This window comes from Saccopteryx leptura, chromosome 3, assembly GCF_036850995.1.
Source record: "Saccopteryx leptura isolate mSacLep1 chromosome 3, mSacLep1_pri_phased_curated, whole genome shotgun sequence".
Lineage (NCBI taxonomy): Eukaryota > Metazoa > Chordata > Mammalia > Chiroptera > Emballonuridae > Saccopteryx > Saccopteryx leptura.
The window spans coordinates 242,370,480-242,387,788 of NC_089505.1; the positions used below are offsets into that span (position 1 = coordinate 242,370,480).

Below are 17,309 nucleotides of genomic sequence, written 5' to 3' on the forward strand. Positions count from 1 at the left end.
AGAAAACTACTGTAAGACAGTCTACTGTAGTAAAGATCCAGAATGCCTGAATTTGAACTCTCAGCCTTCCCTTGAATAGCCATGAAACTTTGGACAAAGTAGTCTGTCAGTGCCTCTTTCCTCATTTGTGAAATGAGGCTGATAGTACTTACCTTATAAAATTGTAGGACATCTGTTAAGCACCTAGAACATTACTGGGAGTGAAATGTTATGTAAGAAGTCTTATTGTCCTACTTTGTGTACACCATGACAAGGCAGGTTTCTTTGGAAAAGACATTGATTCTAGGGAAAACAGAAGGCAGCAGGAAGACCAAATATGAGGTGGACTACATAAAAAAAGCCGTAGGCATGAGTCTAGGAGTTGAACAGGTCTGTTGAGGACAGAACATTGGGATGGGACAAAATTCATTCATGGCTCACCAGGAGTCTGAGCCAACTCTATGGCATGTAATATACAAGAAGCCTTATGCTACTACAGTTAAAGTTACAGCCTCAATTTGAATTCCCTAGTTCTGGGGTTTAGTTGGCTATATTATCTTTGGCCAGACTTCAGCACTCCTCATTTGTAAAATGGGGATGTTTTAAATGTTGCTGTAAACGTGACCTTGAGGTTAAGGCTGTTTTCTCTGTCCCCAGCACCTTGCATAGTGCCTGATACAGTGTGTGCAACATTTGTTGAATTTACAGATATTTAGCATCTAGCTTGTGCCTATAACTTTTGTTAGTACTAGGATACAAAGATGAATAACAAAACTCAGGTATGTGGTAAGTGCTACAATAGAAATGTGGACTGGCTTCAGTGGTAGCAAAAAACATAGACTGACCATTGGGTTTGGTTAGAAGGTGATTGTGATGGGGACAGAAATCAGATTATAGTGAAATAGGAAGTGGACATGCAGCATAAAGTGTTTTATATAATGAGTTTGGATGGGAGGTGTGATAATAACTAGAGTAGCATAAGGGTGTGGAGTAGGAGTTTTTGTACTTTATAAAAAATAGCTTTTGTGGTGGAAAGCCTATTCCATAAGTGACCACTGCCCCACTGGCCAGCTAGGTCCTGGTCGAAACATACCCAAAATCCCCCAGAAACTGCTCTACCTGTCCCCAATACCCCAGGCATGCTGGTTCCAAGAAGGCATTGTTGCTCTGCTCCAGGGAAGTGTTCAAGGCATGTTCCCCTTATCTGAGGTGGGTCACACCCCTTAGTGCCTGCTAGGTGGCAGGGAGGATATATATATATATATATATATATATATATATATATATATATATATATTTTTTTTTTTTTTTTTTTTTTTTTTTTTTTTTTTTGTATTTTTTTCTGAGGCTGGAAACGGGGAGAGACAGTCAGACTCCTGCATGCGCCCGACCAGGATCCACCCGACACGCCCACCAGGGGGCGATGCTCTGCCACGACCAGAGCCACTCTAGCGCCTGGGGCAGAGGCCAAGGAGCCATCCCCAGCGCCCGGGCCATCTTTGCTCCAATGGAGCCTTGGCTGCGGGAGGGGAAGAGAGACAGGGGGGGTGGGGGAGTGGAGAAGCAAATGGACACTTCTCCTATGTGCCCTGGCCGGGAATCGAACCCGGGTTCCCTGCACGCCAGGCTGACGCTCTACCGCTGAGCCAACCGGCCAGGGCCGCAGGGAGGATATCTTAATCCTCCATGTCATCGAGCTGCCACCCAAGATGCACCTCATATGTAAGTCCCCTTAAACTTTTTTTTTTGACAGAGTCAGAGAGAGGCAGACAGACAGGTAGGGGGAGAGATGAGAAGCATCAATTCTTCATTGCAGCACTTGAGTTTTTCATTAATTGCTTTCTCATATGTGCCTTGACCAGGGGGCTACAGCAGAGCGAGTGACCCCTTGCTCAAGCCAGCAACCTTGGGCTTAAGCCAGCAACCCTGCGCTCAAGCCAGTGACTTCGGGGTTTTGAAGCTGGGTCTTCTGTGTTCCAGTCCAACACTATCCACTGCGCCATTGCCTGGTCAGACAGTTTGCTTAAACTCAATGTTATGATGGAGTTGTCAGCCTCTTTTTCCAGTCTCATCCCCAGGATATTTTAATACCATTTATGCTTAGCTGATTCTTACAAGTAAGTAACCATCTAAGCTGTATTCTGAACCACTATCAAATATTATGTTGGCTCTTCTAGGTCAACCTGAGGTGCTCCTTCCTAACCTTCCCTAATCTGGACATAAGGGATCCTTTCCTTAAATTCCTTTGCTTCCTGGGTTGTAGAAAAGAAAAAATGCATTCTCTAAGTGCATGCACAACCATTATATTATGGTCCTTTTAGGGTGTACCTAGATAAGGAATCTTAGACTGTGTAGAAATATGACTTGTCTAGTCACAGGGTTGCTGAAAAACACTGCTGGGACAGATCTAAGGCTTCCTCTTGGTACACTCCAGCACCCTCCACTTCATTAGGAAAATGGGCAAAATGACCCAATTTGATTGAGATACACGGGTTCCAAGCGAGCCACTTCTGTCTTTGTCACCAGTGTCAAATTACTTGAAGTTTCCAAGCCACAGTTTTCAGCCACCAGATTGGGATGTGCTGATGAAACAGGGTCCTTAAGACTTGAATTATATTTAGTTTTAAAATTCGAGCCTTAGAAATCATCTCTATGTATGTGCCTGTCCATATCAGCAAACCTCCAGGCAGCCAAAGACAGTAGCCCCAACGTGTCACTTGGTGCGGACCTCTGGCAGGCTAAATAATACCTTGACCTTTTATGTTTAAGTTCCTGAGCTCTAAGGTGGTGCATCCCTTGGCTTCTTTCCCATGAAACCAGACAGAAGGATCTAGGAACAGACCTCAGTGCTGTCCTTAAGACCTGAAGAAATGCTTCATTACCCTTACCTCACCTCTGACCAATAAGCCCCCAGCAGGACCCCGAACCACATAAACTCTGAGACAGTGGTTGCGACCCATATGGCCCCACGCGGATGATGAGCCCTGTGCCACGCGGGCGAGGGGGTTCCGGGCTACGGGATTTGACTTGATGTACCGGGGCGGGACTTCCCGCGGAGGCGGAAGCAAAGCAGGAGACGCTGGCGGGCTGGTGCGGCTGACAGATCAGTGGACCCGGTGGTGCTGCGCTCGAGCTGGGGAGGCGAAGCAGGACCCGAGCTCCTTTGCCGCCTCTCGGAGCTCCCGCGACGCCAACCTCAGTGCCAGGATGGCTCGGGGCGAGCGGCGGCGCCGCGGAGCGCCGATAGATGGATCGCGGACGGCAGAGGGAGCGGCTCGGGGTGGCCCCGCGCGACGGGAAAACCGGGTCGGCGGGGCCCGTGGCACGGTCAGAAGAGCAGTTCTGGCCATCGTGGTCCTGCTTCTGGCCTTGACCCTGCCGGGAAGCTGGTTTCTGGAGTGGCACCGTGCACGGAGGGCAGTTACGCTGCACTCCGCGATCCCGGCGCTGCCTCCCGACTCTTCTAGTCCCGCCGTGGCCCCGGACCTTTTCTGGGGTACCTACCGCCCACACGTCTACTTTGGCATGAAGACCCGCAGCCCGCAGCCCCTCCTCACCGGTAACTGGGCCTCGGCGGGCAGATCGGCGAAGTCTTCTTAATGTGGGCGCCCCAGCTTCACACCAGAGCAAGGGTGGGGAGGAGTGGATCTTTAGAGTTATGAAGAAGGATGACCCTGTAGTTCTTGCAAATACAGAGGGACAAGATCCCTGCTCTCTTGACTTACGTGGCCATTTTACCCCCAGGACTGATGTGGGCAGAGCAAGGCGCCACCCCAGGGATCCTTAAGCTCAGGCACACTTGTGAGCAGGGGGACGGCGTGGGTCCCTATGGCTGGGAGTTCCACGACGGTCTCTCCTTCGGGCGGCAGCACATCCAGGATGGGGCCTTAAGGCTCACCACTGAATTCGTCAAAAGACCTGGGGGTCAGCACGGAGGGGACTGGAGCTGGAGAGTGACTGTAGAGCCTCAGGTCAGGGCCTCAGGACTCCCTTCCCCCAGCCCAGACTCCCTCCACCCTTCCTTTGCTGCCCGCAAAGGCAGTATGAAGTGGGGGGAGGGGGGGTAACAGCATAATCCCTAAGTCTGGCTGCCTATCTTCAGACATTTGCCTACAAGAGCACTTCTAATTATTCTCTCTAAATTTTGGTTTTCTGTAAAATGGAGATAAAAATATCACCTAACACATGATTGTAAGAAATATGTAGAGTTCTTAGCATAATACATGGCACAGACATACTCTTCTCCAGAGAAGCCTGGGATCTTTATCTTATCCCACTGGGTGCTTACCCTCAGTGACCCTCAGTACTGCCAGATATGTTGTTATTCACGTTGCTTCTACCTGGTGCCCCTTTCCCTCACTAAGTCTGATTCTCACAAGAATGTTTGTCTAATGCTATGTTTTTCTGTTGTCTTCGGTCATCTAGGCCTCAGGTACCTCTGCCCTCCCTTTGGTGTCCCTGTTCTTCTATGTGGTGACAGATGGCAGTGAAGTCCTGGTGCCAGAGGTTGGGGCTAAGGGGCAGTTGAAGTTCATCAGTGGGCACTCCAATGAACTTGGTGACTTCCGTTTTACACTTCTGGCACCAACCAGTCCAGGGGATACGGCTCCCAAGTATGGCAGGTAACTGGGGGGGGGGGGGGAGTGTGAGGTGGTGATAGGAGTGGTATCGATGCCAACTTGGCCTGATTTCCATCTACTCCACTCTGCCCTCTTCCCACCAACTATTTCCCTTTTCTCCAGCCTCCATGTCCCCTACATTGCACTGACATTCCCATCTTGACTCCCGATCACCTCATATTTCTCTTCAAAATCCCTTCTACTTCCTCTTGAATAATATGTCTTCTTTATCTTCTTCCCTTCAAGCTACAATGTCTTCTGGTCCTCCAACCCAGGACTTCCCTTGCTGACAGAAGTGGTGAAGAGTCGCCTAAACAGCTGGTTTCAGCATCGGCCTCCAGGGGCTTCTCCTGATCGCTACCTTGGCTTGCCAGGATCTCTGAAGTGGGAGGACAGAGGCCCAAGTGGACAAGGGCAGGGACAAGGGCAATTCTTGATACAACAGGTGACACTGAAAGTCCCCTTTTCTATGGAACTGGTGTTTGAATCAGGTAGTGCCCAGGCAGGAGGAAACCAAGCCCTGGGGCAGCTAGCGGGCAGCCTACTGACTCAGGCCCTAGAGAGCCATGCTGAAGCTTTTAGAGAGCGCTTTGAGAAGACCTTCCAGTTGCAGGAGAAGGGCCTGGGCCCTGAGGAGCAAGCATTGGGTCAAGCTGCCCTCAGTGGTCTCCTTGGTGGGATTGGCTACTTCTACGGACAGGGTCTTGTGTTGCCAGACATGACAGTTGAGGGGTCTGAGCAGGTTGCCCCAGCCCTCTTTCCACCTGTCCCCCTTTTCACAGCAGTGCCCTCCCGGTCATTCTTCCCACGAGGTTTCCTTTGGGATGAGGGCTTTCACCAGCTAGTGGTCCAGCGCTGGGATTCCCGCCTCACCCGGGAGGCCCTAGGCCACTGGCTAGGGCTACTCAATGCTGATGGCTGGATTGGACGAGAGCAAGTGCTGGGGGATGAGGCTCGAGCCCGGGTACCCCCAGAATTCCTGGTGCAACGGGTAGCTCATGCCAACCCCCCAACCCTGCTTTTGCCTGTAGCCCACATGCTAGAGGGTGGTGATCCTGCCGACTTAGCTTTCCTCCGTAGAGCCTTCCCCCGCCTGCATGCCTGGTTCTCCTGGCTCCATCAGAGCCAGGCAGGGCCAGTGCCACTATCTTACCGCTGGCGGGGTCGAGACCCAGCTTTACCAACCCTATTGAACCCCAAGACACTTCCATCAGGGCTGGATGATTATCCCCGTGCTTCACACCCTTCCGCCGCCGAACGGCACCTGGACCTGCGCTGCTGGGTGGCACAGGGTGCCCGTGTGCTGGCACAGCTAGCAGAACAGCTGGGAGAGGCTGAGGCAGCTGTGGAGCTGGGCCCACTGGCTGCCTCACTGGGGTCAGAGGAGATCCTGGATGAGCTACACTGGGCCCCAGAGCTAGGAACCTTTGCAGACTTTGGAAACCACACAAAAGCGGTGCAGCTAAAGCCTTGGCCCCCTCAGGGGATGGTGCGGGTGGTGGGCCAGGCCCCTCGCTTACAATATGTAGATGCCCTGGGCTATGTCAGTCTTTTTCCCTTGCTGCTACAACTGTTAGACCCCCATTCATCCCGCCTTGGGCCCTTGCTGGATGTTCTAGCTGACAGCCGCCATCTTTGGAGTCCCTTTGGTTTGCGCTCACTTGCCGCCTCCAGCCCCTTTTATGGCCAGCGCAATTCAGAGCATGATCCTCCCTACTGGCGGGGTGCTGTGTGGCTCAATGTCAATTATCTGGCCTTAGGGGCTCTCCATCACTATGGGCATCTTGATGGGCCCCACCAAGCCCGAGCTGCCAAGCTCCATAGTGAGCTCCGTGCCAATGTGGTGGGCAATGTACTGCGGCAATACCAGGCCACAGGTTTCTTGTGGGAACAGTACAGTGACCGGGATGGGCGAGGCATGGGTTGCCGTCCCTTCCAGGGTTGGACCAGCCTTGTCCTATTGGCCATGGCTGAAGACTACTAAAGGGAGGGTGGGAGGGGAGCCAGGCCCCTGGTGCCACTCTGGATTAGAGGGACCAGGTTTCTAGTGCCTGCCCCAGATACCAATATTTCGAACTTTCATCTCAGGTGTCTCCTTACTATCATCCCACACAACCCTGGAGTGAATGTGAATTCAGAGTCTATTTTTCTAAATAAATTGGAAAACCATGCCAAACTACTGTTTTTGCCAGCTTTGCCTCACCAAGAGGTCCTAGCTCAATACAGGCCTTGGGGCTGTCTGCTGTCGCTCAGAGAAGGTGGTAAAAGTGGCCATTACCTGTCCCCTCTAAGTCCAGTCAAATGCAATGAAATGAGTTGAGTGCCAGTCCACCCAAGTCCATAAGCAGCTGGTTCACATCTCTTTAATGAGATCAAAGGCTCCTATATATGTCATTGAGGGTTGAGCTAGCACAGTCCCCCAACCTCTCTTCTCAGGACTCCAGCGCTTTTAGGCAGATTCTAGGAGGGCAGGGAGATGCCAAGGATAACTCAAGGGACTTGGGCCCAAGGCTGTTTCTAGTAGGCAAGTAGCCCATCCACTTTCCCCAAACTGTTTATGGGACGTCCCCTTCACTGGAAGCCAGCTGCGCAGAAGAAATTTGGGGTAGGGCATCTAGGGGCAGTGTACAAGGGGAGTAGTCCCCCAGATCTAGCTGAGTGGCACTAGCCCTAGCCTCTTTGACTGGCTCCCCCTCACTGGAGTCGGGACAAGGGCAGAGCTCGATACCCGAGTCACCAGTCAAGCGGCGGTAACGGCAGGAAGGGGGTACGGGGACAGGGCTCATCCCTGCCCCAGGCTCACCCTCCTGATGAGGGGGGATACTGTGGTGGGAGAAAACACCTTCCACATTTGTTTCCTCGCAGTTGGCAGGGCAGTTAGAAGTGGAGGAGCAGCAGGTACATTCCCTGGAAGCAGTCAAGGGACAGCCTGGGACCGCAGTGTAAGGAGGTGGTGGACTGCCAGGGCGGTGAACCACATCCTCATAGGCTGGGGGTTTGAAGGCGCTGAGGAGGCCTGCAGGAAAGAATGGCATGGTTGGTTGAAGGCTACCAGGGCTGAAGTTGCGGTCTCTTTACTATTATGGAAAAGTATGCTTGAAATGTCTGAAAACAGAAGGTGGGGATGATTCAGGGTCCTCATTTGGGAGGGGCCACTGATAGTGAGCCCAGGGCTTCAAGTCACTCACGAAGGTCAAGCAGTGAACCTGTAGGAACAGGGCCAGCCCCATGGCATGCCCCTTGGTAGGCCAACAAGTTGATCTCACGCTGCCGCTGCTGTTGCTGCAGCCGGAGTTTAGCTCGGCGATGACGGAAGGCGCAACAGCAGCTAAAGAGGATGAGAACAGTCCAGAGCAGCCAGAACCCTGCAGGGGGTGCAGATGGAGAGTCTTAGATACCTCCCATGCAGAGAGGGGTCCTTGAAAGCTGAAATTCTGAGGTCCAAGGGAGAGTGGGCAGAAGGACCTGAGAATAGCCCTCTTGGAGACTCACACCAAAGCTCATAGTAGTAGGTGCAACAGCCAGTCTCCCCGCAGCAGTGACCACTCTCACAGAGGTAGGGCTGGTTGTTCACTCCTGGACAAAGCTCTCGAAGCTGGGAGCAAGGAGGCACTTAGAACCAAGGGAGATTCCAGCCCAAGGCACTGTCCAGCCCCACCCCCAGCCCCTGCATGCACATCCACAATCCCACCCTGTGAACCAAGTTTAGCACAGAGATTTATGAGGAGGGGGGAGAGGGGCACCGAGAGGACTGTTCAAATGTCTGAAGAGCTGTCAAAATAGAAGAGGATTTGGAATAGCAAATTAACAGTCTAGAGAACAAGGTGAAAATGTAGACAGACAAAAAGGCAGACTTCAGCTCTGCATATAGGCTGGCTCCCAAGGTATTTTCTGTTATGGAGTGTTTTGGTAAATGCCAGAAGACAGCCTGAGCTCAGACAATGGGTAAAGGGCTTAAAGTAATTTCCAAAGCTAAAATGCTTTCATCATCCCCCACAGTCTGCCACTCCCCATCTCCAAGGTGGGTCTTTCTACCCCTGGTTCTCAGACTTCCTAGAGTAGAGGGGCAGTGTGAGACCCAGAGCAGTGCTCCCAACCAGATGGGATTGCTGTGGATGATAAAGGATGGCATCCAGGGCGCGAGTCTGGGTTCCAGCTCTTCTCCAAATTGCTCCCTCAAGAGAAGACGCTGCCGGACTCTGTTGTGACAACAGGCACACAGAAAAACATCACAAATAACTGTTGCAAGACAGAGAGCGCCTCCCTGGGGCCTCACTATGACTCTGGTCACTGAAAAGCCACTGTAAGCTCCCCCTGCAGCCATGGGATGGGTATATGAGGGTGCAGGCAAAGTCAACTACATCTACGTTACAAAGTTTAAACAAAGAGTGGAAGGGACATATTTAGGAACTTCACAATACCTTTGGCTCCGTTAGTTCCTCCCCCACCCCCCAAAAGGGACAGGAAAGGGGAAAGGAAAATAGACAGCTGTCGGATACGCTTTTGGAGGTGTTGGGATACCTGGTGTTGCGGCACCCGCAGTGGCTCCCAGGCCTCTTCGCTGCCGTTCCCGCTGCTGGCCCGAGCCATGTTCCACCTACAGCCCCCTGAAGACTACAACCTCCTCTACAGCCTGCTGCCCCGCCCCTGCCACCTCTGCCGCCACCGCCATGGTCCCTGCCCGGCCCATCTTCACGACCGCCACCATCACTCCGCGGTCGGAGCTCCCATCCGGGGAGAGCTCTGCCAACTAGGACCCAGGTTGCTCCGTCCTACCAATCAGCATCGCCCTCCGGAGAATGAGCCAATAGGGGCGGATCGGAGGTTTCTCCCGGCAACCAATCCACAGCAACTCTTCTGCCACTCTCTCAGACAACAAGAGCTCTCACAGACAAAGAATGAGGTATGGTTCGACCCACGGCCCTGACTGACAGTGACAATAGCCAACATGGACAACAGAACAGGCTTCGAACTGTCAACCAATGAATGGCCACCCAGAAGAGCACAGTTCCCGCAGATTGGCTTGAGCCCTGTTTCCGGGGGTGATGCCAAATGCCCGAGTACACCTGGTAATCCCGCTGGAAGAGGCGGGATCCCAGAAGTCGGCAAGAGACTGGGCAGGAGCGGCAAGCCTCCCTGCGGCCCAGTGGACGTCTCCCAGGCATCGATGCAAGCTCCGAAGGGGGAAAGATGTGTGTACGGGGATTGGCTTCCCATACCCCATTTTCCCAATTCTGTAAATTCTGTACAAGTCGAGGCACCGGATGAAATTTAATACGACGGAGAAACACTGAATTTGGGCGGGGGAGGGGGAGCAGAGTCCAGGTTAAGGACCTTAAGTAGCCAAAAGGGGAGACCCGGGGCCCTCGAGCCCTCCCAGTCGCATCTGCAGGTTGATGCGGTAGCACTGCAAGCTGCAAAGCGCCTGGCCGGTGCGAGAGCAGGCGTAGCGGCGCGGGTGGGGGCAGCCAGGGACGGAGCATCGCGGAGGAGAGCCAGGTGGGGGTGATTTCTGAGACACCGGTGTGGGGGTGGGGACGCCAGGTGGGAAGGAAAGGGTGGAGCCCTGTGCCCCGCTGCTATAGCGCACCATGGGGGCCGGGGCCACGGCCCGCCCTCCCCGCCGCTCTCCCCTAGCGGCCCCCCGGCCTCCACGCCCAGTGGGCGCCGCAGTCTTAGTGAGGCGCTCGATTGTCTGGTTCTTGTGCTCCTCCGCCCGCCGCGCCGCCTGCAGCCGCCTCTTACGCGCCCGCTCCTCGCGCTTCAACAGCATCTCCTCGGTGAGGGCGGGGGCCGGGCAGCCCCCAGCCACAGGCAGCGGCAGCATCGGGGAAGGCTGACTCTGCGCCTTCTGGAGCAGAGCTCGCTGGGGAAACAAAGAAGGGATGTCAGAAAATGAAGAGGCAAGGTCAGCAGGCCTTGGGAAAAGAGGTGGAATGCGCACCCTCTCTAGGAGCCCTTAATACTGCCTCCTCCCAGGTCTCCAGACTCTCAGCTTTAGATCCTTGAGTATTAGTAATGTTACCTGCCTGCCCTGTGTAACGATCTCCCTGATCCACATTTCCGGGGATTTTTTTGGTTTTAAATCTTTTTATATCGATGAATAACAATGGATAACTGCTCAATGCCTGAGAAGCTCTGATATTAGAAATGTTCTCTTCCCTCCCTATCTAATGTGGTCTCTTAATCACCACCTTCTGTTTCATCACCCTATTTTTGTTATAAACTTAACAGCTTTTCAAAATTACTTATTTACCCTTTCCAACGTACATGTACACACACACACATACACACACACACACACACACACACACACACACACGAATACCACCTCCATGAGAACAGAAATACGGTTTGTCTTTTCTCCATCACTGATTGCCCACTGCCCAACAAAGTTCTTGGAACATGGAAGGTTCTCTAAATATTTGGTAACTGAATCAAGAATGAACCAACTTACCTGTCGAGCAGTGAGCAGCCGTTCATTGATCTCTTTCTTGAGATCTCCATTGTCATCCAGCTCCCCCTTCTCCAGGGCATCCAGCCACCTCTGTTCCTCCTCTTCTTCCTGACCTCCTAAATCCCCCGACAGGTCCCGAAGTGGGGAAGGGGACATATTACTGTCTTCGTCTGGAGAGAAAAAAAAATAGAATTGTTCACATGGGGCACCAAATTGGGCCAAGTTAATACTGGAACATTTAAAATTTCCACCCTCCTCAGAAGTAATCTCCCCTTAATCAGGTATAATGAGAAATCCAGTTTCCCCACCTCCAGATCCTCACCCAGCCAGGCACGGTACTGCTCAAGGGGAACTCCTTCCATAGGTTCCTCTTCATTGTCCACAACCATAAGGGGAGAGGGTGACCGAGGCCCCTCAGGGATCACAGTGAAGGTAGGAACACTGCAGAGTAACAACAACAACACCACTATATAAACTAGGCAAGTGACCTCCTTCTGCTCCGTAGCTACATCCCACCTTCCTCACACCCTCTCGGGTTTTTGCTGCTTTAACCTGGGGCGTGAAATCTGAATCCACTCTCTGTCTTCTGGAAAGCCCAGTCAGTTTCTCCTATCTGCTCCTAAAGTTCCCCAAGTAAAACCTTGCTCTCCTGGCCTCACCTCTTGGTGCCTAGCACTTGCCCTCCCAGCTTGATTTTGAGTTTGAGCTGGGGCTTGGCAGGAGACAACTGAGTGGGCCCAGCCTCCTCTTCTTGATGGTGTTTTTTCTTGTGTTTCTTCTTGTGCTTCTTGTGCTTTTTCTTGTGCACTCCGTGGCCGTGGGAACCCGTCAGACTCAATTCCAGCGCTTCTCCTGCGGAAGGAGAGCCAGTTAACGGTGTACGGCAGAAGCCGGACAGTGAAGAGCCCGAAGCGCCGCATACCCCTAAGGGGTCCCATTCTTCCCGCGGTACTCGCTGTTACCATACCAACGGCCCCGCTTTTCTCCTCCCACCTGTGGCGAAGTACCTTTGAAGTCCGGCAGAACAAGAAAGGAGCTCCTTTTCTGCAAAGGCCTAAATTGCTTTATCGACCCGCGCTTACCTGGCTCAGGAGCCTCCATAGCCCCAGAGGTGCTGCCGCGCCGCCACAGCTTACTCATGGGTTCCTGTTAGGAAAGCAGGCTGGAATGTTCGGGCACAGGCAAACAAGCCTTTTCCGCCCCGCGGAAAAACTAATTTCAGTAAAATAACAGGTATTTCCGGTGTGTAGCAACCATATTTGTGCGGGGCACACACTGAGACTAAAATCTTCCCTGAGAAACAATGATGTTCCCAACAACAGTTCCGGGCCCTCAGCCTGGGACAACTCAAAAGGGCGAGGCTTCCACCCCCTCGTTCTTCTCCACGCTCTGTTGCAAAACCCAGCGCGGGCTATTTAATATTACATTCAAGCCTCATGAGCTATTCCGGGACAAATTTGGGGCTAGGCAATGAGGATACAAGAGTGAATATAAATACTTTCCTCCGCCTTCGAGGAGCTCACAATTCGGTGAAGGAGTGCTCAAACCTTAATGTCAGAAAAACGTCAGAAGTGCTTAACAGCACAAGTGCCCTAGGAGCAGAGCGAATAATATTAATATTTAAGTCTACATTCTCATCAGTAGAGAAATGGATAAATGAATTATAGTGCATCTGTCCAATGTGGAACACCATGTTACTAACAGAAATTAAGAGTGATAAGTAATTAATTAAACTGACATAGACTGTAGATCTAGTAGGTAATAGTTTGGAAACAATATAACTGTTCTCTAATGAAACATCAAAATAATTTGGTATATGGATTTAGAACATCCATACAATGGGAAGCTATGTTACTGTTAAAAGAAATGAGGCCCTAGATGGCTACCCAAGAAACTGGTGGCAGCAATTCTGATGGGTGACTAGGGAACAACGGTGAAGGGAAACTTGTTTTTCATAAAATACCCTTTTGTGCCTATTGAACTCTATATAAAATGTGTATGTTTAACCTAATAAAAAAAAACCCAACAGAACATTGCAGCTCTGTATGTGCTGATATATAAAATAAGCAAGTTTCAAGATATGTGATCTAATTTTAAAAGACCTAACATGCTACTTATGCAGAGAAAAAAATTAAGGAGTGCACATTATACTGTTAATGGTGGTTATCTTTATTTTTTAATAATGGTTATCTTTATTTATTTTTACAGAGACAGAGAGAGAGTCAGAGAGAGGGATAGACAGGGACAGACAGACAGGAACGGAGAGATGAGAAGCATCAATCATTAGTTTTTCGTTGCACATTGTGACACCTTAGTTGTTCATTGATTGCTTTCTCATATGTGCCTTGACTGCGGGCCTTCAGCAGACCGAGGTACCCCTTGCTCGAACCAGCAACCTTGGGTCCAAGCTGGTGAGATTTGCTCAAACCAGATGAGCCCGAGCTCTAGCTGGCGACCTCGGGGTCTCGAACCTGGGTCCTCCGCATCCCAGTCTGACGCTCTATCCACTGCGCCACCACCTGGTCAGGCAATAGTGGTTATCTTTAAAAGTCAGGAGTTGACCCATGTTTATTGCAGCATCGTTTACATAGCCAAGATCTGTAAACAGCCCAAGTGTCTGTCAGTGGATGAGTGGATTAAAAAGCTGTGGTACATATACACAATGGAATTCTATGTGGCCATGAAAAAGAAGAAAATCTTACCTTTTCCAACAACATGGATGGACCTGGAAACTATTATGCTAAGTGAAATAAGCCAGGCAGAGAAAGAAAAATATTATATGATCTCACTCATTTGAGGAATCTAATGAACAGTGTGAACTGAGGAATGGAATAGAGGCAGAGATGGGATCAAAGGGACCAGACAGAAAGCGGTCAGAGGGAAAGGGGATGAGAGGATGGGATCAAAGAAGGAAAAGAGATTAGTGAAATTATATACACATAACACAGCATTATAGAGAGCAGGACAGCAAATCCTGAAGGGAAGGGGGGAAGGCATTGGGGGAGGGGGCAAGTGAGGTATGGAGGGAAACATGGGGGTGGGGGGAGATATATCCAGTGGGACACTTGAATCTATGTAAACACAATAAATTAAATCAATAAAAAAAGTTGGGGGTTAAAGAACTTTCACTATTCAGATCTGTAATGAATTTTCTTACAGCCAGTATATATCATGTTTATACTTAGAAAAAATAGGCTCTGGACTGTTTGTTCAGTGGATAGAACATTGGCTGGGTACATGGACATCTAGGACTGGATTCCCCATCAGGGCACACAGGAGAAGAAAACATCTGCTTCTGTCATGTCCCTTTCTTCCTGCTCTCCCTCTTCCCCTCGTGCAGCCAGTGGCTGGATTGGTTCCAGCATTGGCCAGGGGACTGAGGATGGCTCCTTTGGTCCCAGTGAGTCAGCCTCAGGTGCTAAAAATAGCTCAGTTGATTGAGCATCAGCTCCAGCCAGGGGTTCCCAGGTGGATCCCAGTCAGGTGTATGTGGGAGTCTGTCTCACTATCTCCCCTCCTCTCACTTAAAAAATAAGAGAAAAGCCTGGCGTGAAGAAGCCCCGGGTTCGATTCCCGGCCAGGGCACACAGGAGAAGCGCCCATTTGCTTCTCCACCCCCACCCCCTCCTTCCTCTCTGTCTCTCTCTTCCCCTCCCGCAGCCAAGGCTCCATTGGAGCAAAGATGGCCCGGGCGCTGGGGATGGCTCCTTGGCCTCTGCCCCAGGCGCTAGAGTGGCTCTGGTCGCAATAGAGCGATGCCCTGGAGGGGCAGAGCATCACCCCCGGTGGGCAGAGCATCGCCCCTGGTGGGCGTGCCGGGTGGATCCCTGTTGAGCTCATGCAGGAGTCTGTCTGACTGTCTCTCCTCGTTTCCAGCTTCAGAAAAATACAAAAAAAAAAAAAAAAAAGGGAAAAGAAAAGGAAAGGAAAATACAATAAAATAATTAGAAAAACACCATCTCTATACAGTACATATATTTAAATATGTCAATGTTATCAGAACAAGGTAGCAGCAGTGAACAAAAAAAAAGAGCCGATTCAAGAGATTTCTAGATAAAATTAAAAGGAATTAATGAGCAATTAATATATGGGTATTCAGTCAGTAAGAAGTCAATGTAAGATAGTGATTAATATTAAGAAAATGGACTTTGGAGTCAGAGGAGCCTATTATCAAATCCCAGTTCTATCATTTATTAGCTATGTAGCCTTGGGCTCAAACTTATTTAAACTCTCTGAAACTCAGATTTCAGCTTTGTAGATGGAATAAAGTACAAACTACTTCCTAGAGCTCTTTCAAGAAGTAAAGCAAGTGTCTGTAGTGGTGCAGTGGATAGAGCATTGACTTGGGTCACTGAGGTCCCAGGTTCGTAAGCCCCAAGGTCGCTGGCTTAAGGACAGGCTCATAGCTTGAGCTCTGGATTGCCAGCTTGGGCATGGGATCATCAACATGATTCCATGGTCTCTGGCTTGAGCCCAAGGTCTCTCGCTGGCTTGGCTGGAGTCTCCTGCCCTGGTCATATAAGAAGCAATCAATGAATAACAAAAGTGCTACAACTATGAGTGATGCTTCTCGTTTATCTCTCTCTCTCTCTCTAAAAAAAAAAAAAAAAAAAAAAAAAAGGTAAAGCAAATCAATCAAGAATGCAAAGTATTTAGGGTAATATCTGGTGCATAGTAGATGTTGAATAAACAAACAACAATAATAGTAAATGACTTCTACATTTCTAGCCCAAAAATTTAGAAGGAACAAAGTGTGTGTGTGGTTTTTTTAAATTAAGTTTTAGAGAGAGGGGAAAGAAAAGAGAGAGAGAGACATCAATTTGTTATTCTACTTATTTATGCATTCACTGGTTGATCTTTGTATGTGCCCTGAACAGGGATTGAACCTAAAACCTTGGCATGTTGGAACATGACAACTGAGCTACTGGGGCAGGGCCCAAGATGTTTTAAATAAAGAGAACATAGGGAGAGAAGCGAATAAAAAGAGAATCATTTAGTGTTGCCAAAGGTGAATTTAAAGTGCCTGTGGGAATGCCCAAATAAAATTGACTACTGAGAGGAGAAGCCAGAGCAGAAGGTGTGAGCAGTAGGTGTCATCAGCGTGATAATGGAAGTCCCTAAAAGGATGGGAACTTACGAGACATTCCAGAATGAGCAAGTAGATGAAGAGGAAAGGGTCAGCCACAGACCTGAGTGGGCACTAGTTCTGGACAGGCAGGCAGAAAGACCAGAGTAGTTTGAAGAAGTCAAGAGAGGCTAGAAAGACACCCAAAGGCACAGAGTATCAGCAGATGAAGGCTATGATCATCTGTGTACAGTTCTGCAAAGGGCAGGCTGAGCTCCAAGAACAGGATGCAATCTAGCAGGATGTGAAGGCAACAGTCCTGTATCACCAGGAGTTAAAGTGAGGGATCACCTGCAGTTAGAATGAGAGTTGATAACCTGCTTTTATATCCCTTCTCTCCCTTGACCCCACTGGCAGCTCCCTAAGGGAGATGCTATTGTCCCCTCATGAGGAAACTGAGGCTCAGAGAAGTTCAATGATTTGGCCTAAGTCACATAGCTAAGGAGTGGCAGAGCCAGCCTCAAACAGAGGCTTCCTGACACTGGGCCCCCTGGTGTTTCCTCAACATCCTGATACCCAGCAGAGAGGAAGTGGTGACAGAAGTAGCCACTGGCTTCATTATTTTGTTTTAAGTTTGTTAGAGTGAAAGAGATTTGAACATGTTTGCAGGTTGAAAGGCAGAACTCCTTCTGAAAGAGTTCTTTACCTTATTTTTATTTTATTTTATTTTTTTGCAAAGCTGTTTTTTTACTCCCTTTGCTTTATTTTTAAAATATAAATTATTTTGAGATAATTTCAAACTTACAGAAAAGTTTCAAGAACAGTAAGTACAAAGAACTTTATCTACTTAAATAGATTCTTCAGTAGTTTTTACCATTTTCTCTCCCACCCTATTATAGTGCTTTTTCTAGTTAATCTGAGAGCAAATTCCAAGCAGGTATGATACCATTTCACCCTTAAATATTTCACTGTTTTTCCTCAAAACAAGTATACTGTTCTGTAACACTCTCCCAATCAGGAAATTGACATTGACATAACACCGCTGTTCAACCCACAGACCCCATGCAAATTTCACCAACTGCTCCAGGCTGCCTTTCCCTTTCTAACCCAGGGTCCAAATTCAGGATTATGCATTACTTTTATTTATTATGTTTCTTTGATCTGCTTTAATCTGGAACATTTCCTCTCT

The 17,309-nt window shown here is 49.7% G+C and overlaps 3 protein-coding genes across 4 annotated transcripts; 1 reads left to right on the forward strand and 2 right to left on the reverse strand.

Moving 5' to 3' along the window:
• The first annotated feature begins 3,025 nt into the window (after positions 1 to 3,025).
• On the forward strand, positions 3,026 to 6,774 carry MOGS (mannosyl-oligosaccharide glucosidase). Its single transcript, XM_066377922.1, has 4 exons — positions 3,026 to 3,538; positions 3,724 to 3,950; positions 4,405 to 4,601; positions 4,845 to 6,774. The coding sequence occupies exons 1-4, from the start codon at positions 3,187 to 3,189 to the stop codon at positions 6,580 to 6,582; spliced, it is 2,514 nt and encodes an 837-aa protein (XP_066234019.1). The 5' UTR covers positions 3,026 to 3,186; the 3' UTR covers positions 6,583 to 6,774.
• A 161-nt stretch (positions 6,775 to 6,935) lies between these two features.
• Positions 6,936 to 9,459, reverse strand: WBP1 (WW domain binding protein 1). 2 transcript variants are annotated; one of them, XM_066377925.1, is made up of 5 exons: positions 9,120 to 9,459; positions 8,696 to 8,797; positions 8,091 to 8,193; positions 7,787 to 7,963; positions 6,936 to 7,614 (listed from the first exon to the last, which is right to left on the reverse strand). In XM_066377925.1, exons 1-5 carry the CDS (start codon positions 9,186 to 9,188, stop codon positions 7,154 to 7,156), a joined length of 912 nt encoding a protein of 303 aa, XP_066234022.1. In that variant the 5' UTR covers positions 9,189 to 9,459; the 3' UTR covers positions 6,936 to 7,153. The 2 variants fall into 2 exon arrangements, with proteins under 2 accessions (XP_066234022.1, XP_066234023.1); XM_066377926.1 differs by lacking the exon at positions 8,696 to 8,797 and having other exon boundaries at positions 9,120 to 9,452.
• A 391-nt stretch (positions 9,460 to 9,850) lies between these two features.
• On the reverse strand, positions 9,851 to 12,291 carry INO80B (INO80 complex subunit B). The gene is made up of 5 exons (XM_066377923.1): positions 12,138 to 12,291; positions 11,715 to 11,907; positions 11,378 to 11,496; positions 11,056 to 11,225; positions 9,851 to 10,464 (listed from the first exon to the last, which is right to left on the reverse strand). The coding sequence occupies exons 1-5, from the start codon at positions 12,193 to 12,195 to the stop codon at positions 9,934 to 9,936; spliced, it is 1,071 nt and encodes a 356-aa protein (XP_066234020.1). The 5' UTR covers positions 12,196 to 12,291; the 3' UTR covers positions 9,851 to 9,933.
• Positions 12,292 to 17,309: the final 5,018 nt, after the last annotated feature.